Below are 26052 nucleotides of genomic sequence, written 5' to 3'. Positions count from 1 at the left end.
CAATGTCTTTCTAAAGCATTGAAATCCTTAACATTTTTTGCATTTTGCCACATTACAACCATTCACTTAATTATTCAGAGTTTATGTGCATTGAGCCCCTTTACTCCGATACCACTAAATACATTACCTTCACAAGTCCCCCAGTAAATAGAGTCCACCAATTTATTCTTAGTAAAAATCCAGCTGTTCTGGAAGGCCTCAAGAGGTTTGTTAAAATAACTTTACTGAAGACCAAGGAACACAACAGACAGATCAGGGATAAAGCTACAGTAATGTTAAAATAAATTGAAATAGTATTGACCAACTGTTAACCCACAGAGACTAGGCTACCCATTTAAAATCACAGGCAGGTCAAGGTTAAATCAGAAAAGCAACCGAGAAACTGTGGAGTCACTGCAGAGATCAACAACTTGGGTGAGGGATCTGTTGACAGGTCAACTATTAGTTGTGTACTCCACAAATCTGGCCTTTATAGAAGAGTGGCTAACAGGTCGTAAGACTGAACACAACCTCCCCAAAAAGTAACATGGTGGTGGTAGCAATATACTGTGGGGATGCTTTTATTCAGGAGGGAGAGGGAAGCTGATCAGAGTTTATGAAAAGATGGACGTAGCAAACGCAGAGCAATGCTGAAACCGGTCAGAGGCTGCAAAACCTGAGGGTTGAGTGCAGGCTGACCATCCAGTAGGACAATGGCCATAAAAAGAGAGAGCTACAGAGTTAAAATGGGCAACTTAAAGTCCAGACTTAATTCCTAATGTTTTCTCCATCAAACCTGCTAGAGTTAAAGCTATCTTGTAGGAAAACGGAGAAATGATTCAGTATATGTGTGCAAAGCTAGTACCGGCACATCCCAAAACACCTGCAGCTGTAGTTGCTGCAAAGGTTCACATAAACCAGTGTCAGTTTTTATTTGTAAAAGAATAAAAATAAAAAAATAACATAAAACATTATAAACCATCCTTTTTATTACTTTACAAATTTTCACAATAGCGTATTGGTCAATCAAATAAAATCCTTGATATTTGTGGCTCTAATGTGGCAAAATATGCAAAGGAACTGCATGAATGACTGAAACAACTTAAGGTATTTATTTATTACTTTAACAGGTCAGATGATACAGTTTTGAATCAGCAAGATCCCTGACCCTCATACCAGGGACAAGCACTTACTTTCACATGAATAAAACCAGAAATCAGGGATCTTCAAAAGTAAGTCTCCAGGTTCTTTGTCATCTCTGCCAAATATTGGGATTCGTTTACTGCTGGCTCTTGAGCTGCAGAGGATCCTCTGGCGGCAGAGTTTTCTTGTGACCTCTGCGGCGTGTCCATTTCTCGCTTCACGTCTTTGCCTCCACCCAAATGTTTCTGGCTTTCTATGAAGTACTGGTTGGGGTGACTGAGAGAGAAAGTGCTGTCCTCAACCTGCTCAGATCAATGAGAAAGCACAGAGGATGAAGGTCAAGAGAGGATATTAACTGCCAGTTATCACAGAGGTGGCAGGCTGATTGACTGATTTAATGCAATGCCACCTTTAATGAAATTGTCATTTAACATCTCCCTCGCTGTTGATGATGAGAAATGTTTTACTGAATTCTTCGCATTACCAGTTTTCATAGACACATAACCAAGCTGAGTCATTGATGATTTGAATCATTTCATGATTTTACGCTTTCATGTCGAGGAAGTAGATGACTTATCTACTGGTACTTCAGCATCTGCTGTGAGACAAATTACAAATAGTGGCAAAATATCCACATTTGTTATGTGTACCCTCTGGAACAAAATAATAAATTAAATTACATCAAGAAAAAAAACTCCCAAAAATATTTAGGGGACTTTTGTGTAAGGATCCATCCACCTACTCATAACTTATAGTAAAATACTACAACAGAATTAAGGAAGAAGGTGTTAAAAGCAGCATGACATGTAAAAATCGCAGCTTTCCTCAGCTGTAAGCATAAAAGTGAGAGAAACTCATCATTTGAAAGTTATCCTGTAGTAAATTAATTCATTCACAAATTTATGCAGAAAGTCAGCCTTATTGTATATATAATGAAAAATACAAACTTCCAACAGTATTTTAGAGCCGAGGAGCACATATCACAACGATTCAAATATGTGCATAAATAAAATTGGACCATAAATGATCCCTTCTTTACTCACTAATCACATTAAAATAATATCACATAATATAATAAAATAAAAACAATTTAAAAATATTCATACCTCTGCATTCTATTGGGATTTTATGTGACAGACCAACACAGAGTAGCAGATAATTTAAAGGTGGAATATAAATCAAACATAGCTTTCAATTTTGTTTTACAAACAACAATCTGAGAAGGGTAGTTTATTTGACTTTAGTCCCTTTTATTCGTCAGTCAGTCAGTCAGTCAGTCATTTTCTACCACTTATTCCATAGTGGGTCGCGGGGGAGCTGGTGCCTATCTCCAGCAGTCTATGGGCGAGAGGCAGGGTACACCCTGGACAGATCGCCAGTCCATCGCAGGGCAACACACAAACAACCATGCACACACTCATTCATACACCTAAGGTCAATTTAGAGAGACCAATTAACCTAACAGGCATGTCTTTGGACTGTGGGAGGAAGCCGGAGTACCCGGTGAGAACCCACACGTGCATGGGGAGAACTTGCAAACTCCATGCAGAAAGACCCCCGGCTGGGAATCGAACCCAGGACCTTCTTGCTGCAAGGCAACAGTGCTACCAACTGCGCCACCGTGCAGCCCTTCCCTTTTATTCGTATAACCCAAAATAAAATCCAGAGCAACCAAATGCAAAATGCTGTGTGGTGAAAGACTAAACACTGCACATCACCCTGAATATAGCATCCCAACTGTGAAACATGGAAATAGCAGCATTATGCTGTGGTAAAGCTTCAAACCCCACACCAAAAGCGTGGATCACCGTCTTTCTGTTTTACAACTTTGAGTTGCTTTGCATAAAATCCCAATAAAATACATTGAAGTTTGTAGCTGAAACCTGATAAATGAGAAAAAGTTCAAAACGAATAAATACCGTATTCATTGAGCCCAACCTGACTCGACAAATCTTCTGCTTTTGGCAGATAAAACCATGTAGACACAAGTTAAATCCCACCAAGTAAATGAAAAGTGAAGAGGAAAAAATCCCTTATGGACCAGAATGTTGTAAGGTTATATTTAGCAAACATTTGCATTTACATCAAACTAACCCAAACAACCACCATCTCTTCAGGCAATAGATGATATGTAATGAGTTTAAAAGGGTTGCTTTATTTGGGCGGATGATTTATGGATCAAAGGTTTTTCAAATTAAAGTTATACAAGTTTCTACAGAGGATAAAATAGGTTGGAATTGCAAAATGACGTTATAAAAATACATGGTTCTGACAGTCAGCTAATAATGGAAGTGAGGAGAGTTCTGAGTGTTTCAACATGAGATATAAACAGCGACCAACACAGTCATAGTTAATTCCCTCAGTTAAAGCAGTCTGGACTTACATTGTGGGTCAATTCAAAGTATTTTTGGCATGCCAGCTGATAATGCATTCCTTTGACCAGATCCAGGATCTGCAACACAAGGTAAAAAAAAGTCACACCTCAGATAATGAAAGTATTTACAGATAACACTATCAGTATCTTGTGCTGCTACGGCAAAGTTTCAACAATCATTTTAATTGGATTCGGGTCAACTACCAACACAGGAACAGTTCATAAATCATATCGACAGCAGAAAATACATTCTTAAAGAAATCTCTGCAAAGCTAATAAAAACAGATGACAGTAAATTAATTAATTCAGCTCTTGGTAGAATGACCACAGGCAGCTTTACATTTGATCTAAATCCTATTAACTATTTTCATAATGTGTGAAGGTAAAGTATTCAGACTTTGGCTAACTTTCTGCGGACACCGGGTTTCTGTGCAGAACGCGGCATTACATGCACTGCAAAACAGCGTCTTAAAAGCCGTTACTTTTACATGTATCTGAATGGAACTAATTTAAGACTTTTTGATCCTTCATATTTGAGGTGTTCACTCGGCTGGAAAACAAATGTAAAGATTGCTCCTCAGCTCAGATTTGTTACCATCATAATTCCCCGAGCTCCTACTTGCCTGCCTCTGGGGTAATATTGCTGCCAGCACGCTCGTCTCTACAGCTGGTGATAGATCAGTAATGAGCTAAGCGGATTTTCTGCCAGAAATTGCAGTTTCAAACTATTTTTTTTCTTTTTAACACAGATTACAGAGACGTGGAAAAGATAAACAATAACTTTGATGTTTATTGTGTCTCATTTAACACCACAGATCGTAATCCAATAACATTTGTTAAAGCATCAGTATTATGTTGTTTTTTTGTGGCTTCAGGAGAATGATTTGACCTGCTGAATACACCATCCTTATCATATTGTCTAATTACTCTTCAACATAAAGGCAATTACCTTGATCAAATCTGTCTAAATCTCTATTCTGCTTGGAGGGTCGTTTTCTTTAAAATAGGAAATTTTAAAAACGGTTTTACAAATAGGTTCTGATTTATCAAATACATAACTAAAACAGAACACACATGTCATCAGGGATAAAAAGATTCACAAAAGCTCTTTTCATGTTGACTTGTTCCTTGTTCACTTTGCAAACAGCAATATCTGTGACTTGCCCATTTATTATGATCAATTGTAATCTTGTTCAGCATGGTTTGATGACATTGTGCTGCCTTGTTTCGCACCAGCAAAACAAGCTGGTTCACTTTAACCAGTCAATGATGTCACAGTCTGTGGGCTCATATATGCTTTATTTGACAGAAATTTCCTAAATCTTTCACTGTATTTTTCCTCAGCAACTTCTGAACATTTTCTAAGAAAAGACACGAGTTCACTGCCCAGAAGCAGAAATGGTTCTTAATAGTGAGACTTTATGGTCACAAACTGAACGCACCTGATTGACTCCACTGGGAGACACTTTGTAGAACTGAAGCTTCTGCTTCAGCAGTTCTGGGTCACTGTGACGGAATGGACATCCTGGCAACAGGGACCAAAACAGATCAATAAATATTTTGTTAAATCAGTTAGTATACACCACAGCAGAAACAGACATACAAAGAAGTCCGCTGATTTTACACTTGATCGACTGATTAGAAATTACAAAAAGAAAAAGAAAATTGGAATATTTTTCCGATCAGTAAACGTGCCGAATATAAACGCTAACAGGTGGCATTCTTCAGGGTGGAAGATGTTAATGCAGGAAGAAGCCTCAGTCAAATCTTTTGAGCATCACTGAGGTGTTTGAGGAAGCACCAAAGGTGCACGAGGTTTAAGTAAAGTGCATCTGTTTTATCCTTTTTAATGGTCCGATTGTGTTGTCCAGTTGGCAGTTTTTTGGAAATTTCACAGTTAAGGTAGGGCCCTGTGTTTATTCTGCAAAGAATAAACGCGGGGCCTGCTATTAGTAATGCTAACTCCTAATAGAAGATATCAAAGCAGTTTCAAATTTCTATTCTGTAATAATGTTAGCATTTTTAAAAATATTTGCAAAAACCTAGTAGCTCCAGAACTGTGTAACATAGACTGCTCTCTCTCTCTCACACAAAGAACAAAAAAATCATAATTCTGTTGTTTTTATTATTAAAGAAACTGGAATTGGCAATAATCAGCATTGGCAGGTCAGAGCTTCACAAACTGAGGAATGGAAACCCGCCCAACCTGTGATTGGAGCATCCCTAATAACAAAGCCTTTCAGACATTTGGTATGTAAAAACTATAATGGGAAAGCCCATTGAGTCTCCTCTTCAACTCCAATTCAACAAAAAAACTTGAAAAGACGGATAATGGTTTCTTCCCACAGCTGCTAACTCACCATGATAGTCGCCTTGGCTCGGTGGGTTTGATAAAATCACCTTCATGCAGCTGTAGGGAGTGTAGTCTGCTCGCTTGCCTTCTTTGCCAAACATGTGGCGGACGCTGTAGGCATATGCTTTGTCAAACTACAGAGACGGGGGAGGCGGGGGCAGGAGGAGAAGGCATTAGTAAGGATGAGAGTGTAAGAGGGACATGGTTTGGGTGAAAGAAGCACTGTCATACATCATGTCAGTTTTGAAGGGACGTTTTCCACAGTGAAATATGGAGCTATTAAAGACAACCTGCCGTAGAGGTGTTGCAACACTCCAGATAGCAGCGTTATGGATGCTTTAATGAGGCCATCCTTCTGTGCTTTTTGCCCCTTGTCCTGAAGAGAACTCTGACACGACAGGAAGCGGGCTTTAAATCAAATAATAAATGAAGGTAATTCCAACATAGCCCACTAGTTTTATGTGTAAAATACTACATTGCTGTGCTTGTTTCTTACCAACGGGAAATAATCTGATATTATGAAACTGAGTAGAAGTTGTTTTGTCTAGGTCTAGCAATCAATTTCAAATAGAGTTTTAGGCAATATGATGAAAGTATTGTGCAAGTGGATCCTCTAGGTTATTTAAAGACTTGTCTCCTCAAAGTGTTCTTTACAAGATGTTTGTGAAAGTACATCTTAGCACAGGGACCTGATCCTGAAAATGATTGAAAAACTATTTTTGAAAAGTTGGACGGTGATAAAAAGTTTGTTCAACAAGACTGTTAGAGAATAAAATTAAAATAAAAAAACTTACTCCATTCCAGTACAAGAACATTTACTTCTTAAATGGTGCTTAAGGCCTGTTCTCATTAGGACTGCTGATAAAACTGAATTTCTATAACACAAAACAGCAAATAAAAAAATTTAATTGTCATCAATGCAGCGTGGCATGTTGGCAATCAGCCTGTGGCTCTGCTGAGGTATTGACAAAGCCCAGGTTTAATTAATAGGAGCCTTCAGGTTGGTGCTTTTGTTAGCCAATCCAACACAGTGATGGTCATTAAACAATGTTTTGACACTTTTGGTAGTGTGAGCAGGCTCGAAAATGAAATCAGCATCTCCATAAAGCCTGACAGCAGAGGGCAGCTTGAAGTAATCTATAACTTCCTGGTAGACAGCCATGCTGACTTTGGACTTGATGAAACACAGTGGGACAACACCAGCATGACTTCCCAGGTTAACACCGTCTGCGGAAAACTTCACACTGGACCTCGAAGAACTTGAATTCTGTGCTTCTCCACTCTTCCTCCAGACTCTGGGACCTTGATTTTCAAATGTAATGGAAGAAAATTACTTGCATCTGAAAACAAGACTTTTGACCACTGATTAACAGTCCAGTCCTTTCTCCTCTTAGCACAGGTAAGATGATTCTGACATCGTCTCTGATTCAGGGGTGGATTAGACCAGTAACGTGCCTGTTGTATCCCATGTCCTGGGCACATTCGTGTACGGTGCCTCCTGAAGCTCTGACTCCAGCTAGAGTCCACATCTTAAGAATTGCCCCATAACTCTTGAATGGCCTTTACACCACAATCGTCTTAAGGCTACAGTTATCCCTGTTGCTGAGCACCTTTTTCTAACACATTTGTCCCTTCCACTTAACTTTCCACTGGTATACTTGGACACAGCACCCTGTGAACAGTGCTTATTTACCAATGACCTTCTGTTGCTTGCATATTTTTGGAGGGCGTCGGTGACTCACTGCTGGACAAGCATCAATTCAGCAGTCTTCCCCATGATGGTGTGGACATGCATGCCATGGCCATAAGATAATTTTCCTGTTTTCTTATTATGTAATATTCCCATTTACTGAGAAACAGAACTTAGTATTTTTTTCAGCTTTGATCCATAATCATCAGCACAAAAAAGAAATGCTCTAACTTTATGTGTAACAAAACTATGTATAAATTTCACTTTTTGAATTGACTTAGCTTTCAATGCCATTCTAATTTATTGAAGTGCATTGGTTGTTTTAATCTCAACTAACTAACTAGACAAAAACGACACATAAACAAAAAGACTGATTTGAAAAGTAAAATGATGCTTTTTGTCAAATGAATCTGGCAGGTTTGAACTTTTGGTAGATCTTTAACTGAAAACTACTCCAAATATAGCTTACCACAATGGCAGCTATAATATGTTTTGTGCCTTCACTGCTCATTTCTTTGGTCCTGTATTGGTGCTTCTCTCTGCACCTTCAAAGAGACATTTTCTACAAGTAAAACACTCATTATGGTTAAAAAAAACCGTCATAAAATGAAATAGGTCGACATCTTTGATCTTTTTTAAAGCATCTCTGACATTTTGCATTGAGGTTTAAATTAAGTCAACCTCCACAAGTCTGAATTTTCCAGTCTGGAGAAACTCAAATACAGTTCCTCAAAAAGAAAAACATCAAAGTCGAGACCACAAACTAAACTTGCATAGAATATTTTGAAGTGTTGAAATTTAGAAACCTTTCACATTCACCAAGTTTTCAGAAAAGCGTTTTCATTTTATAGAAATGTTTTGAAGCAAAAAATAAATTTGTCCCTCCTAAAAATAAAAACATTGTGGTGACATACAGTCAGTATGAGACTATAATCACCAGAATTGCACCACACACATTAATGTGGCAATAAAACCTTTGAACTTCCTAATGTGACAAGCTGCAGTAGCAATTTGAAACACCATCAAATCATCTTTAGGTATGATAAATCAGACATTAATTATGTAGAGCTTCTAAGAATTCAAAAGGCCACTTCCTGATTTAGGAGCTCTATAGTCCACTGGCACTTAAGAGGGTTTAATATGCATTTTGTGAACTAATGTGGAAAGAAAAAGGATTCAAAGTGATACGCTCAGCCACTACTGGGTAAAAGGAGAATGACAGAGAAATGTCTTTCTCCTAAATGTAGCTGCTTTTTTATATTTACTGCTTCTTCTAATTGCAAACTATATTACAGATATTATTGGATGTATAGTAAAGACACTGACAGAAAACATTTAATTAGATTTAACCAGCTGAGACGCATCTCTGGTGCAAATCTTGGCTTATGAGACTATTTCGCTGCAAGACACATTGGCATGAGAGTCTCATTTTCTTGTTTTCAACAGGACTCTAAGGGTTTTCAAGCTACAAAGATGGCATACCCGTTTAAATGAGTGACAGCACAGAGCCTAAAAACCGACATAGAGGGTTGTTGATAAAAGTGAGGTGTAAAGTGAGAGGTAGTACATAAAATGTTTATCTTCCCTCACTGATGTTGTGAAAGGTTGCTGCAAGCTAAAAAAGCTGCAAAGTCTTCCCTATTACAGTGGGCTTTGGAACGTCTTCAGTTTTATCAGTAGCCAAGAAGGTTTCAGTTTGTCTGTCGTTCTTTATCCACAAATAAAGAAAATCAAAATGATCATATGATAATCTTCGCCTGTAATAAAGCTATAACAAACATCTCGAGCGAAGACGACCACAGCAAAACTATATAAATGATGCCACAAATGAGAGGTAACAATTAGTATTGATGCATCTTTTTTTTTTTATTACAACTATTTTAATGAGGACTTTATTAAGAAGAACTTGAAGTAATTGACAAATCTAACGGCCTTTAGGTAAAGTGGTTATTCAGTAATCAGTTGCAAAATATACAGAGATATTAGTATTTCTGTAACATATAAAGCTCTCAATGACCTAACTTCATTTTATCATTAAGACCAGATAGTTACACATTTTTTCCAACAGGGCAATCGATTACGATGGATTATGAAGATGGATTTAACTTTATTGTAATTTGAATGACCTGGAAAGGATCTAATTGGACTTGAAATTAACTTTTTAATAATATTCCCCGAGATCACATTTGTTGCAACTTTTTTTTTTTTTTTTTAGATTCTTAAACTTACATACATTTTGTTTTTTGTATTTGGACTTACTTTTTAAACTAAATGACTTGGGTCAAACATTCTGGATGTCCTTCCCCAAGCTTCTAACAATAGTTTGCTAAAGCTTTGGCCTATTCCTCCAGACAGATCTGGTGTAACGGAGTCAGGTTTGTAGGCTGCCTTGCAGGCCTACGCTTCGTCAGCTCTGCCCACAAATTTTCCACGGGACTAAGATAAGGACTTCATGATGGCCATTTCAAAACATTGACTCAGTTGTCCTGAAGCCACTTTGGCACTAACTTCATGGTATCATTAGGGTCATTGTCTATATGGAAGACCCATTTGTGCCCAAGGTTTAACTTCCTGCATTAACTCTTGAAATGTTGCTTCAGATTTTCTTTATATTATTATTTTCTCATGCCATCAATTTTGGAAAGTGCACCAGTTTGTCCTGCAGCAAAACAAACCCAAACCATAATGCTGCAACATTCGTACATCACAGCTGGGATGATGTTTACAAGCTTGCAAGCTTCCAAGTTTTCCTCCAAAACAAAACTATTCTTTATGACAAAACACCAATTTTAGTGTCAGATCACAATACATGTATCCAAGAATAAAGATTATCGTGTCTGCTTGCATTTGCAAACTGTAATCTGGTTTATTATGTTGCCATTTAAGTAATGGCTTCTTCTTCGTTGATTGGCCTCTTAGCCCATGTGTTTCACGGTTGATAATGACACTCTTGCTGCACCCAGCATTTTCACATGTTTTTTTGCTTTTATTCTGGGGTTGACACATACATGTCACACAATAACGTGTTCATATCTGAGACACACCCTGGCTCCTTCCTAAACAACATGATGGTTAAGCATTCCCCTGGTGTTTACACTTGTATATAATTGAACAAATGAATGTGCCACTACGGTGCATTGTGGAATTAACCCACTATATGTTTTACAGACATGACCTCGTCACCTGGGTTTTAAGGGATAGTAATCTTACTATATGTAAATTTCATGAGTTTGAACAAAGCAACAAAAAGTATCTCAGATTTGATGTCCGACAGAGAAAGATAAAATGGTTACACCCTAACAGATGCAAAAACAAAGCATAATTTATTGGCCTTTCCTCCCTCTAGCATGGTGTTAAAATGGTGTCAGTTAGTAGAAAGGAATTAAATTAAAGTTAAGGTCTGTAAAACATGTAGTTTACCCCAAGGCTACAACACGCTACAGCAAAGTGGCACAAATAGACACTCCTCCAAATGAATAGGCCAACTTCTGTGGCAAGAAGAATAGATAGATCGAGTTAATTTCATCAATTCTCCCTTCCCCACTAGTCTAATATTACATTGCCTCCTTCTCCGGGCCTTCCTTTCGGCATCGCTGCCTCTCATCTTCCTTTTCTCCTCCTGTCGCATACTAATGAGAAGGCTTTGTGCAGCATGCCACAAAAGTGCAGCTCCTGACACAACACATACATCACTGTGAGAGCTGCGAGCTGGTCAGCACCATTTAGATGCCTCTGCTGTAATACAAAAGCAGGGCTTTCGGTGAAAGCCATCACCCGCTGTACATGGCAAATAAGACACCTCAGAATTGGGTCACCAAAAAAGACTGCAACAGAGGTCCTACATTTGAGCCCGACTGATGGCGAGATGTTAAATTTACAATGGGCACTGCTTGATTAAAGTTAATGTCATTCATTTTCTTCTTAGGAATTTGTTCCCTTTTCTGTTTTGACATTTACTGGACTTTCAAACAGCACAAAGTTTCCTTAATATTCTTAATGAATGAAATCTGTAGAGTCAGAGGGGAAAACAACGCCATTTAAAAAAGGATTTTGATGCAAAACAAAACTTTCAAAAACAATGAATTGCCTACCATGCTTTAGTTTACGTTCCAATTAGTCAGACAGCCTTGCATGTTCTGTGTATTGTTCCATCAGGAAAAATTATTGCATTTTCCAATTAATTTAACAAATAGGAGATTATTTGTACCCAATAACAAAGGAATGCTTTTCCCAGAAAAAAAACATTTCCTAAAATCAAAACTTTTTAAACTTAGCTACTTCACATTTAGTCACTTTACAACCACAAATGTGTATCCATTTTATTGAGATTGCATGTAGACCTACACAAGATCACATCTAGTTGTGAATTTGAAAGAAAACGATATATTGTGTTCAAAATGTTTTGGAAAATACAAATCTATAAATGATTTCAATGTATTTGTGTTTGTCTTTTCAGTGCAGTTGCAAAAATAGTTAAAAATGTTTAAAGGCCTTTGCCAACAGGCTTTTTAAAATCCTATTTAAAAAGGCTCATTAATGCATTTAAACTGAGAATATTTGACCTAAAACATTGAACATTGGTAACTGCAATAATTTTGTCTTCCTGATCAAATCTGAGTCACTGACGTTTTTATCCTTGTGTTTAGTATCTCATATTTTGCTCTACAAGCTATGCTTAATGAGATTCACGCAGCTCCTGGTGATGCAGAGCTTCACAATGAAAAATTGATCCTATTAGCAGAGAAACTGGTTAATAATACTGTGCAGGCATCTGAGCTCCAAGTTTCTGCAGTTAAGCCAATTAAACTTCACATCAGAAACCATTCTCGTAAGTGATTACAAACTTATGTCTGCTGTACTGCCAGTGCAGCAGCATGCTGGATATGTAGTTGGACCAGGCAGGAGTTACATTTGCTTAAACACTTCTAAAGGGAAGGTAAATTCCCAATATTCCCATCCACAGTGATTGGCAGGTCATCCAGGGTGTTGAATTTAATACACTCTGTAATCCGTTTTGCTATTTGCGAGTCCTGTCATTGTGGAAATATAGCTAATTTCTTTTAAGTTTTTCCTCCACAGTGTATTGAAGATGAAGTTGGCTTTTAATTTGAATTCAAAATTTTGTATCAGCAAACCAGGAGCAGAAGGACAGAAGGATTCATCCAGTGTTTTTAACATCAGTTGTCTAATTAAATTGGTGGCACTAAAAGAAGGTTGTATCTACAGCCCAAAAGCTCGAACAAAGATATAAGTGGCTGTTTTTTAAACATTTCCACACAGCAGATGTTTGCATAGCATGGCAGTGGAAACATATCCTGCCAACACTCTTTAAAGCAGCTGTGTTAAAGCTCAGCTGGCACAGGGCAGGAGCTGACGGTACCAAGTGACACCATCCCTGTCTAAATACAAGCATCAAGTTGGACAAGGCTTTCCTAAATCGTATTCTTAGTCTAACAGTTGACAGGTATTTTAACTAAACAGAATTTTAAATCCATTAAAATTGAAGTTGCCTGATTATATTGTACAAACTGCATTTTGTCATCTCAGCCTCAGTGTGCAAGTAAATCATCAGAAAAAAAAAACCTGACAAAAATGTCACCACTACTTTAAATGAACATTGATAGTATTAGTTTATTTCTATGTGAATACATGCTTTTCCATTGTTCTGTGGCCCAGAATAAATGTAACCCACTTTAAATAAAAGTTTATTTGTGGCATAGAGGACTGAGGTGCTTTGCAAAGGTTGGTAATTATTGTGGTGTGGAAGGAAACTGACACACGGTCTTAGGGACCATTTAAACATGGAGATATGCTTTGACCTAAACCATTTTATTGTAGTTCTTATCCTGCTGGAAGGTGCCTCACTCACGTTTTCTGTGTTGACTACATGGCAAACAGGAAATTTTAAACAAGACTGGGGGTTTTCTATCAACAATGGCTTTCTTCTCACCACTCTTGCATAAAGGCCAGATTTGTAAAGCGACCAATAGTTAACCTGGTAACGCAACAAAATATGAGAAAATTCAAGAGGTATAAATATGCATTTAAAAAAAATATACAATCGATTCATACATGGCTGTTTTCAAACGGGATCAAAAAAAAAAAAAGTAATTTAATTACACTACATAGATTCCAGTCTCCAGACAAGTTGAAGCTTAGATGAAAGGTTGTCTTAATACTTTTTAGTATATTGTGTTTTCCAAGAAAAACTGATCCAACCCAGGCATTTATCCATTTTAACGTCCAAATATTTGATCCCTGTACAACATAATCCTAGCCAAACTAAGTCAGTCACATCTGTGGCAATAAAAAGAATAAACTAAAAGGGAAAAAAAAACACCTAAATGTGGCAAACATAAACTCGGAACTGGTCTCTATAAATAATGATGAGTTTGTTATTTTACTTCAGCTCAGCATTTAGGTCACTATTCTCTTTGTTTCACGTGTAGTGCAGCACTGCTCTTCATTCAAAACTATGTTGATGTTTTCTAGACAACCTAGGATTATGTTGTCTGTGTCAAGGAATTTTTCATGATTTTACAACAATGCTGAGTTAGCCTACACTTAGTGTAATAGATACAAAACAAGCCAAAACTTTAGTGTGCTAAAGTCATTGCTGACAACTAAACTAGGTTATGACTTAATTCATCATTCATTACCTTTTTGATGACTATGATACGTTCAGCGTTGTTCTGCTGCTTGCTAAGCAGGCCAGAGCAAGTTAAAAGTCTGGTTACCAAAATTAACATTACCTTGTCTGCATCCACTTTGCCTCGTATGAACTCCATCCTCCAGAACTGCAGTGCCTGCTCCAGAGAGAGGCCGATGCCTTTGAGGAAGAGACCGTACTGCATCCTGCCTCCGTGGCGAAGATGGTGGTTGTCACGGAGGGCCTGGTGGAGCTGCCTCATGCAGAGCGGGAAGGACTTCCCTGCAAGCTGAAAGCAGTCAACTCTTAATGATGTTCAAAAAATATATATAGAAAAAGGATCTCTATAAAAGGTCACAAACAACGAGTTACTGTTCAAATTTATTCCATGCATGTATAAACAGGACCATTGTTTCCACATGTTAATGGAAATCACATTTATCACACTCAGGGCTCACAGTCCAGTGTGTTTTAGAGGTTTCCGTGTTTCAGCACACCTGTCTGAAAATAAATGGGTTGTTAACAACCTTCCTCTGGCCCTTAATGACATGCTGAGGAGGTAATTCAATCATCTAAATCTGGTCTGTTGAAGCAAGAAAACACTTAAAACATGTGGCACAGTTAGTGCAGAGGACCAGGATTAAGGAAACCAGGATTAAGGAATGAGAAACCACTCACTGCATCACTTTGGGGAAAATACCTGGCTGGCAAGTCAAACATTATGTACACTACAAGTAAGGTTCTTGATTGTTTATTCGGTTAAAACAACGTAGCAGCCAGGCAGTGTGTACCTTTGTATTACGTTCCAGGCACTTCCTTTATTCTGCTACCCCTGGGTGACTAGATGTTCTATAAGCATCTCATTGCACTGATTTTCACCTTCCATCTAATAAAGAAAAATAAAATCTGGCATTTGCATTTCAATCAGAGATAATCAGTGTAACTTACTGAATCAATTTGCTCCAAGGAGATTTTGCCAACATTCTTTTGGACGCTGTAATCTTGTCCCAAATATGAATGGCTGAAATAAGAGAAGAAAACATCCGGACTGAGTTTAGGTAACAAATACATTTGCCATTAAAACTCAAAATAGCATAAAACATGTTTAAGATGTGTAAGATGTGTTCTGATCTCCTTCTAAACACACCTGAAGCCTGTGCTGAGCCATAGAGTCCAAATTGTGTCAAATCATAGAATGTTCTCCCTACTAGAAAGATTACCGACCTAGCCACTCATCTCAACAACCTTTCCACTAATCCCCAACAACAATCTGGGATAAGCCCTTCTTCCACCTGTGCATTTTGGTTTTTATTTTTAAAGGCAAAATAAACACATACACCTATTATACTGAAACTGAGATAAAGTCTCCTGCTATTATGCAATATGTTGATTATTTCTTGCTGCTTTTGCAAACTGAAATAGCCAAAAACGACACAGCTTTAATGAAGCTGAGCCAGGTGGAGTTAACTGTACATTCCCTAAACTCTGCATTGCTAGCTAGTATACCAGTCCCTTTAAAAACAGACATGATGTTCATACAACATATCTTTAGGAAAGACTAAGAGATAATAGTTACCTCTACTGATAACTACAAAAATAGTAAAAGCAACCAAAATTCAAAATAAATTCTGCTGAATTTATTTTCTTTTCACCTTTTAAACTGATCAAACTATACTCATACTGTGGCTTATGTTCCTTAGCAATAACCATAGAAAATGAAAAAAACAACTAATGTGTTGAACCTCAATCTGCATTTGCACAGTTGTTATCAGGGATGCACTGATGACCAGAATCAGACAGTTTTCAGCTCCACCAGCCTGACTGATGACTGACCAGTAGGAAACCCAGAAATCTGATCTTTCCCAGTCCGTAAGCACACCATACCTAACTGGTCAACAACACACTTCGTTGCGTGTTCATTGCAAAAGATGCAAACTTAGCTGTTTTTTATTATTACTGGGGTCAGAGGAAATGCAACAGGTGTAAGAACCTATTTAACATTAAACTATTTTTTATGGGGGAACCCTTTTGTTGATTATTGAGTTTAACAGTAATAACAGAGAAGCTAAATGGAGTACATTTTCTCCTTTTGAGCTTTCAACCTCTGATCTGTTGGATGTGGAAATGTTGCCATCCTAAGGTAAAGGTGAGGGTCTAAAACACACAGATTGTGGTTAAAGTTAGAAATGGTGAATGCAAACTGCAATAATTTTGTCTTCCTGTTTAACTGTTGAGCTGTATCACAGCCACTGCTCTCTCTCTCTCTCTCACACCGTGTGACGTCACCTCTGCTCTTAATATAAACTACCACTCAAACGTTTGGACACGCCTTTGTCATTCAATGACTTTTCCTTATTTTTATAACATTTTACATTGTGGATACATAGTGAAGACATCAAAACTATGAAGCAAAAGTATACAGAAATATGTAGCAGACAAAAAGAAAATTGTGAAATAACTCAAAACATCATTTATATTTTAGATTTTTCAAAATAGCCACCCTTTGATTTGATTTCTGCTTTGCACACTCTTGGGATTCTCTCCATGAGCATATTTTTTAAAAGAAAATCAGTTAAACTAAAATGTCACCATTAACAGTTAAGGCTAGTTTCAAACGTTAGGAGATCAGAGAGTTCAAGATTCAATATATTTCAATATTCACTTTCATCATCTGTCAAAATGACAAAACTAATCAAACAAAATCATTACATTTTTGCAGAGCAGCCCTGGGTGCAAGCTATCACAATTGTTGACGTTGTTTTTTTGTCAATCGACTAATCGAATATAAGACAACACCACAGCTCGGTGGCGTCTATTATCATAAACATAAAAATGCAGAAACATGTGAAAACAAAAATATCATCCGGCAACCCATCAGAAAGATGGCCACAAAAATTACATCAGCAAATGATTCGCCACATTTACACAACGAAATTTCCCTTCAAGGCCACATTTGATGTTTTTTTAAATAACAATGTTCTGTTTCAACAAAGCCACGGCAAAATGGCAGAAAAAGGTTTCAATCCTGCAGCTTACCTGAGGTGGTTAAGAAGCGGTTGGAGACGTTCATCAGAATGCACTGCTGGTAGAGAGCGGGCTGTCAGCTGTAGAAAAGATGGGCATCACATGAATAATGTCTTGGTCAAAGGATTAGAAAAGCCTGAGGCTGCAGATCAGTACAACCTAACAGCTTTAAGACAAAATCTTTTAATTATAACTCCAGTGTTTGTCAACCCTTTTATTTCAACTGAATAAAAAAATTTCATCAAAGGGCAATTACACCTCAATATCTTTAATGAATTCACCTGATTGTACCGTCTGCAGTGTTCGAACTCTCTCAGAAGGTAATTTTCTTGGTTATTGTGTACAAGCTGTTGTGATTCACAAACTCGACGAACATTCGTCACAGAGCTCATGTGGTGAGGAGCAGACTGTTCACTTGAAGTGTTAAAGCCTTTAAAGGGCAAACGGATGTAAAACCAGAACCAGCGTCTTTAAAACATCTGTTGCGTGTAAAACAACAGTCAAATAATGTCTTACAACATATGACTATTTCTGGCTTTGGTATTCAAATGCTGTTTTAGCCTGAAAACCCATCAGCCCTGTCTAAATTTAAAGCAAAACCTCCACTTCTTATGAAATAAAATACATACTCAAACGAAATGATGGTGTAAATATCCATGTTCTGTCCAGTCTGTTTTCTTTTCTTTTATTTATTTTCCCAGATTTACTTTTGTTGTTGAGTGAGTGGAGGAAAATAACCATCATAGAAACAAAATGGCACATTTTCAGAAAAAAATAAAAATTGTTTTGGACAATTATGCCATTCCAACAGTTAGTGGTCCAGATAATTACTTGGAAATGGAAGAATGGCTGAACCAAGCTGCTCTTTGTTTTCTGTTTCGCCATGTGTTTGCTTGTTTTGTTTTTTATTTTTTGCCATTTGCATTAGCTTGCTCTGCCAGTCTCTTGATGGAGGACATGTGCTTAGATCAAACTGAATCAAATACATCAAGTTCACTTTGCCAACAATAGGACATCTGCACCTAAAAGTGCATTAAATTGACAAGAGAGCAAAGAATTGATTTTGTTTGTTAAGCCTTTTCAAACAAAAAGCACAGCCTGTCCTATTGCACTCTAGGATAATCCATCCATCCTCTGAAATTACACCTCTGTATGTCTGGTGATCATGCAATTCAGTTTCCCTAAAGTGAGTTTTAAATTACTAGTTTTAGATCATGTTCTGAGCAGAGCCCAATGTTTGACACAAACACAGGCATTACATGAGAAGATACTGACTGACTTTAACACAAAAGCATCATTCAAAGGGAAGAGAACATAATACTGCTAAAGAAAACTGACCTTTTTTTTCTATTGCTGAGGCTGTTCTCAGTACGGAGCCCTTGAGGGGACATGGGGGAATTTTCTTTTTTCTTTTTCGTCCCCACGCAATGCGTTTGCGTTTGCTCGCAAAAGTTTTTAATCACCTTGAGAAAGCTGTGCATTTTGGAACAGCAGCACAGATGTCAAACTGCTCACAAAACAAACAGCACTGATATGGCATAGGTATGGTTTATTTGCCATATGCAGGTTAACACGCAGTCAACAATGCTTAACAAGAACCGTTCAAATCACTATAAAGTATTATTGTCCAGAGTTCAGTAGTTTGAAAGTCTGATTGAAGATCCTTTTATTTAAGGCCGATTTCAAAATAAAACTCAATAAATCTCAAAAACGGGTGTAGTGTTTGTTCCATTTTTGCAGTTATCTGGTTTGGAAATTATCCCACAAAGTATTGCGAGCGAACGCAAAAGTATTGTTTGGGGACGCAAAAGAAAACAAAAATCCCCATGTCCTCTCGCAGGCTCCGTAGTTCTCATGCACAGAAAAGAAAGTTTTAAGACAGACTAAAAGATGTGACTATGGAAACTGTTGGCTTTAATTTTGCTTAGCCCTTACAGAGAAAATGAAATTAGTTTAGATTAGATTAGCAGATCTAAGCCTCTGAAATGTGGTTTAACTGTCTAACTGTATTGTAAGGGTTAAAATATTTAGCTAATTAAACTTAACGTTCCAATTAGGGACACGCACCAAAGCTAAGAATTTTCCAGAATATAATCTCATCAACCAACAGCAGGTACATTGATTTGGATAAAGGTTATGGGAATATGGTTTGATGTACACTACCTGTCAAAGGTTTTAGATTCACTTTATCACTTAATCTTTATTTTCATGACTATTTACATTGTAGATTCTCACCAGAGGCAACAGAACTATGAATGAACACACATGGAATTATGTAGTAAACAAAAAGTATGAAATCACTCTAAACGTTGTTATATTTTAGATTCTTCAAAGCCCCCCTTTGCTTTGATGACTGATTTGCTCTCTCGGATTTCTCTCCATGAGGTGGTCACCTTGAAAGAACTTCCCAGAGGTTAATTGAGAGGCGACCAAAGCTTAATATTTCAGTCATCACAGCAAAGGGCAGCTACTTTAAGGAATCTAGATATAAACCATATTTAAAGTTGTTTTTTTCTTGTAATTTTTGTTTGCTACATAATTCCAGATGTGTTCATTCACAGTTTTGATGCCTTCAGTGAAATCTACGTAGAATGTAAATAGTCATAAACATAAAGAAAACTAGTAAATGAGAAATTGTGTCTAAAACTTTTGACCGCTAGTGTATTAATGAGGAAAATCCCTAACTTTCCTAATTTTCTACTGGATTCCAAACAACTACCTCAGTCAAAGAACCTGCAGCACTTTGTTTTCTCTTTTATGTGTTATAAACCAAAATAAGTCAAAACTGGATTTGGCCGGTCAGACATTTGCGAAAACCAGACATCTGTCTCAGCAAGGAAAAGCCTCAACGTTGCATCTCTATTATTTGTTAAAACTTCTGTCACATCCTCCAAGAGAAAGCCTCTTCAGGTCAACTATAAATCATCTAATTAACAGAAGTTATGTTTTATTTATAACGCAGTACTACTGGCTTTGGCTGCTGATGAAGCTCTTACCCGATCTGCAGACTGCTAACGTTGTCGCCTCACATAAATAAGAAGGAATGCTTCTGGTTCCAAAAACACTGCGCCTCTACTCCCTCGGGTTATTAAGAGCAAAACATGAGCCCTTAAGATACTGCACTGCCATGGACCCCTTGCTATGGCTTTATAAAAAGAACATGCCAGGCCTAATAGTTGTCGCCAATCTTCCCTCCAGACATTTAACGTCATGTGTGCACACTTATTCTTCCAATCTGAACTCTGCATTTCTCCAGGTTCCCTCAGGGCAACAAAGTCAACAGCTGCAATTTATCAATCTTCCTCATGGATAGGCTTTTAGCAAACACAGCGTGCATTTAAATAAAGTGCATGCGCTCAGAGAAACACTTGCACATGAACTGCAATGTTTTTAACACCACATAAATTCCCATGTTTTGCTAAAAAGAAATGTGACTTTTAGTTACTGTGACAATTACAAGACTTCCATCATTTTGCGTCTTTGAAATAGAAATTATGCAGTAATACTTACTGCAAGAGCTTTAGAAAGCCTTGTGCGGAAATCGTTGAGAACAATGGCGACGATCTCATTGTGAGGAATGTATGCATAACCTTCTTTGAGGTACACTTTTCTTGTTCGCACCAGGTCAAGGGCATCTTGAAAAGGAACCTTTGAAAATACATATTATATTAATAGTAACACCTAGCCCGACAACGCATCACAGCCACTTAAAAGGAAATAATTTATTCAAAAATATCCAGCATTAAAAGGGAATTTAGGATTGAAAGTGTGGAGTTTACTCAAAGATTTACAAAAATGTCAGAGCTGTTAGGGAGGCTGATTTACATTCTGCTCAGTGAAATGTAAATGAGAGTCAATTAGGAGACCGAGGCAACTCCCCCACTTTGTGTTCATGTTGTGAATTGACTGCAGATTTAAATGCATTCACATATTGAAACTTTTTTATGATGTCAAATCTTCAAGTTATAAGTTAACAACTCGACACATTATGAATGTTGCAGAACAATATCACCATCTGCTTTAATCTAGAGGTGTAGAAAAATTTAGATATATAGTTTTTTTCCAAACTTTTCAAACCATAGCTTATACCTCCAAATCACACTATGTAACAGCACAGATTATATGGCAAACATTTTTGAGATGTTTTAATTAAACAAAGGAAAATGTTGAATGTATAAGGTTCACTGGAAAAAAATCTACTCACTATAAAAGTACCAAAAAAAAAAATGTATTAATTTTCTTTTCTCTGGTTTTGGATATTATTTGAAAATAAAACAATCTGGAGAAATCTATTTGCTCTGGGCGAAACTGAAAGAAACTGGAAATAGCGTGGAGGTATGTCTGCATTTGAAATGTGCAAACTAAAACACAGAAACACGATATTTAAAAATAAAAAAAAGCTGCCACCTACTCAGGTTAAAAGTTCTTCAAATGTACTGAGGAAACATGGACATGATTCTATTTGGAAAGCTTGTCCACATAAAAAACCTCTACTTGTTGTTAAAAGGACTTTTTAAGTCATTTAACATTCATGTAGAAATTATTTAGCATTTATTAACGTATTTGTGACAATGGGCACCTCCTAAACACACAAACAGTTGATCATGGCTACTTTTTTTACATAACGTCCGAATGAATAATGTACGTTTCTGAATCTTACTTGTGAAAGTGAACTGACAACACCGTCATCAGTCTCAATGGAAAGAAATGAGTAACTCACTTTATAGAAGTCCTGCTCCTCCAAAGTGACTCCATTGATGCCATAACTGGAGATGAGGAGTTTCTCCTTCAGATGATTCTTCTCCTCGACACTAATCTGAAAGATTATCGAGGAATTTCAGCGAAAAGCTTCAAAAGTCGAAACGTGTCAGTGTTAATAAACAGACGTCTGAGGCTCATTTGAGACGGCGCTTTTTTGAAATTGGTGCAACGTTTCTGTCCAGACACGCAACTTGATGCAATGAGTTTATAGCATTTTTAACCTTTTTGATCTAATGTATTTTAGGATTCTTCAATATGTACACTTTTAAAAGTCTATATCTTCCTTTCCTTCAGGGAGACTACATGGGCATGAAAAAACTACATAGTTACATTATTACTTTGTTAAAAACAGATTATTAAGACCTGCAGTGACTAGAATGGCCTAATTACAAAAATAACAATGATAAAACAGTTTTTTCTCATGTATTACAATGAAATAACTTTGTTTTGTTTTTTAAAGCAGCACAACAGCAAGAATTCCCACTGAAAGTCAGCATAATGACAACATTTAGGGATTAAATTATCAAACTGCCCCATCTAGTGGAGAACAAAACACCGTACAGCTACATCTTCCTGCCTGCTCCTCACATTACATCCTTTGCATGTATGTACTAATCAAATGTTACCACAAGTTCTTACAACAAGGTATATGTTGAACAAACTGTCTAAAAGATGAGTATATGAAATGTTTTCATGCCGTTTAAGCCATATCTTTGCTTACATATCTAAAGGTATTATCCTGATTGGTCCACATGCCTTATAAGCACACCAGCACAGAGATAAAATATTAAGTTTACATAATGAAAAATGTAAGCCTCAGTTAAAAAACAAAGAAACAACATTTTAAAGTTTTGCAGAAAAATATATGTAATGTATAGAGTGTATTTACTAATATGGAAAGGAATGCAAAAACTTACTGTATTGTACTGGAGGTTATTGTTGTGGAGAAATTCTAGTTTCTTTTTGCAACTCAGTTTATTAAAGCGGTATCTGAAGAGATCGACTTCCTGTTGAATAAACCAGCGCCGCAGGTCTTCCCTGCAAGACACCAATGGAAAAACTTTTAGCTGCATTATAACATCTCCTTATAAAATACAAATAAAACTAATGACTTACGTTTGACAGTAGGCCAGCCTCAGAATGAAGTGCGAAATGTGGTCTTTTCGTTGTTTCTCAGGGTCGTCCTTAATAAAGTAAAAAAGCAGATATTAGATAATGTAATAATTCATTTATAATAGGTCCTGACATCCAGAGAGAAGGTGGTCATTTTTCTAAATAGTGTCATTTTTGGAGGGTGTCAATAATTGTCTGCTGGACAATGTCATGTTCCCATGATAGTATGGGCCATTATGTGACATTTTTGTATCAAAACTGTTTTTAACTGATCCTCTGTAACACTGTGATTTTCTGAGATTTGGGTTTTTGTTATCTGTGAGCCACAATCATCAAAAGTAACAAAATTAAAGACTATAAAGAAATATGTCACTGTCTGTAAAGTCTTAATAAATGAGTTTCACTTTATTTAATGGAATTACTGAAATTAATTAACATTTTCATGAGATACTAAATGCACCTCAATAGTGTTTTAGCATACTCACAACTTCTGTCCTGTATGGAAAGTTCAGTGTTTTCAACTCAGCTTCCAGTTTCTTTGAGTATTGTTCTGAGTATTTGACATAGCTCACTCCCAAATTCTCCACGGTCTTCAGCACTGCAGTGACATCAAGGGAAGAAAATTTAAATAAAATTAAAATCAACAGACATAGAAACAGAAACCTGCAGCAAAAAAATATATATATATCGTTTTAAATAGAGAAAAATGTCTTACGTTTCAGTCTGTCAACAGCGAAACTCTCAAATTCAGAGAGAGAGATGTTTTCAAGAGGGGGCTGTCCATAGAACTGCAGAGGCTGTGCATAGAGCACCGTCTTAGAGTTAGAAACAAGCTTCTTATTTCTGCCCGAAAACAGCATGGTGCCTAATGGTTAGACAAACAAATGATGTTAAATGTATACACACAAAACAACCCGAGTCTTCCAAGTTTTTATGTTTAGTATAATCCTATTGTTTACTCTGACTATGTGCACATATTGATGCACCAACGTCTGCGCAATTGGAAAGTAAAATATATTTTTAAAAAGCCTTGTGTAAATGTTCAAACTGCACCACACGGGCAATGTTATCCTATATGCAGAAGAGGAGCACGGTATAAAAGAAGAATACATAGTATTCCTACTAGTTATTACCATCTAGCACATGCGTCACTGCTGTTCATAGTTCTTAAATATACAAAATACAGCAAAATGCGAGAATTGTTTCATTTCCATTCCAAAAACTGTATTTGTCAGCTAGAACCTCTGCTTTCAGTTTACCTACGCTTCAGAAAGGCACCGATGCTAACGATGCTAGCAAACGTTACCACACAATAGGCTGAAGCAAGTGTCATTAAATATCTGCATATAAACCTTATCAAACCGCATGTCTAACCGAATAAAAGTGATTTAAACCAACACATATCCGCTAAGGTTTATAACAACGTCCTTTGTGACAAACACAAACAAATTCTCACCAAAACTACTCTTCAGTCGAACAGTTTACAAGCTAGCATGTAGCAGTTTCTGTAGACATTAACGAACGAGCTCAAAATGAATTGTGCGAACCACATTTACACAAATATTTTATTGGCATTACCAAGAAGACGAGGAAGCAGGCGCCACTGAATGTTTAATCCCGCCAAATAAAGTGGGCTGTTCAATGGACGCGGCAAAACTGTGACGTAGTGGCGAAATCAGGAAGAGAAACGCTTACGTAGTAAAGTGAGCGCTCGATTTGTCACTCCATCTTGCCCGACTCCAACTGACACCGAAACACAAGACATTCAGACCTGCCACGTAATTAAAAATATCAAGCACGTTATTTTGTAGAAGATATTTAAAAAAAAAATAACAAAACAAAAGTTTCCACGTTAAAATGCACTTACATGTCAGCTAAAGGAGCAACATATTACAAAAACTGTAAATACTAATATTAGAATAGTTTTATTTTATTATTTCAGTCTTTAAAATACACACATTGTCCTATATTACGTATATGTGATTCTAAATATAAATTCACAACAAAAAATAAAGACATTTGTGTTTGGTTGTAACAATTCTTGAAAAAACTTATACTATTGGAAAGCCTATTTCCACTTTAATACTTCAATATTTGTAAGTAAAATACATTTCTAGGTTGAGCAGCAGAGTTGGGTTTGTGTGTTGTAACCATGAAAAACTTGCAGAAACATCTCTACCATTGCCAAGCAATTTATTCTTCTATTGACACTTGTTTCCTTAAACGTCAGTTTACCAAATCAATATAAGACATCAAACAAGGTTCCAAAACAGCCTGCACCTTCTCCTTATGTTGGTCACCAGCTTGGTCACACACTGATGTGGGATGGCATTCCTTTTCTTCAACCATTATTTGCTACAAGTCAGCTAATGTTGCTGTGTTGGTCACTCCTGCATGAACAGCATGCACAAGCTGATCTCACAAGTGTTCAGTGTTGTGGAGGTCAAAACTTACAAGCACAACGTTCCATCCTGTACATTACCAAATTCTGGAGATGGTCTCTGATAAACTCCACTCTGTGGTGGTAAGCGTTGATATCTTGGAAGATAGAGTTTGACCCACACTGTGAAGATATGGGATTGTCACTACGCAGAATCCTATTTCAATATGTATCTCCATTGAGATTGCCTGCAGTGATAACAAACCTCGTTTTTCCAGTGAGTGAGATGCTGTCCTAGGCCATTACACTGCCTCTGCCCAAAGCTATCTGAAATTAGAAGATTTGGCAAGTTTTTAATGGCCGCAAGCTACATACTGAAGTCTGCTAAAGTCAATCAATTATTTGATTTGTTTTAGCTTTTTAGTTTAGTTTAAAATTGAGCATTTTAACTGAAGATCCCTTGTCTCTGCACATTATATTATCAATGACTGAAATCAATTCTTCCTGGAAGAGAACTTCTAATGTTGTCATAGTTACTTTGTTTCTTATGCATTTTTTGAATAGACTACAACGTATTAATTATATA

The 26052-nt window shown here is 37.0% G+C and overlaps 1 protein-coding gene across 6 annotated transcripts; it reads right to left on the bottom strand.

The window, feature by feature from the left end:
- Positions 1 to 948: 948 nt before the first annotated feature.
- prim2 (DNA primase subunit 2) lies at positions 949 to 25966 on the bottom strand. Of its 6 annotated transcripts, XM_047351823.1 has the most exons (17): positions 25732 to 25966; positions 25569 to 25649; positions 25367 to 25476; positions 24782 to 24857; positions 23802 to 23951; positions 23572 to 23684; positions 23090 to 23157; positions 22891 to 23011; positions 21933 to 22028; positions 20723 to 20860; positions 17225 to 17292; positions 15137 to 15209; positions 14292 to 14477; positions 5857 to 5983; positions 4939 to 5021; positions 3506 to 3574; positions 949 to 1424 (listed from the first exon to the last, which is right to left on the bottom strand). In XM_047351823.1, exons 4-17 carry the CDS (start codon positions 24849 to 24851, stop codon positions 1206 to 1208), a joined length of 1581 nt encoding a protein of 526 aa, XP_047207779.1. In that variant the 5' UTR covers positions 24852 to 24857; positions 25367 to 25476; positions 25569 to 25649; positions 25732 to 25966; the 3' UTR covers positions 949 to 1205. The 6 variants fall into 6 exon arrangements, with proteins under 6 accessions (XP_047207779.1, XP_047207781.1, XP_047207783.1 ...); XM_047351825.1 differs by lacking the exon at positions 25367 to 25476 and having other exon boundaries at positions 25541 to 25649; XM_047351827.1 differs by lacking the exon at positions 24782 to 24857 and having other exon boundaries at positions 25732 to 25965.
- Positions 25967 to 26052: the final 86 nt, after the last annotated feature.

Source organism: Girardinichthys multiradiatus, chromosome 22 (assembly GCF_021462225.1).
Source record: "Girardinichthys multiradiatus isolate DD_20200921_A chromosome 22, DD_fGirMul_XY1, whole genome shotgun sequence".
Taxonomy (NCBI): Eukaryota; Metazoa; Chordata; class Actinopteri; order Cyprinodontiformes; family Goodeidae; genus Girardinichthys; species Girardinichthys multiradiatus.
Note: the sequence above shows the minus strand (reverse complement) of the source record. Positions and strands in the feature narration are given on the sequence as shown.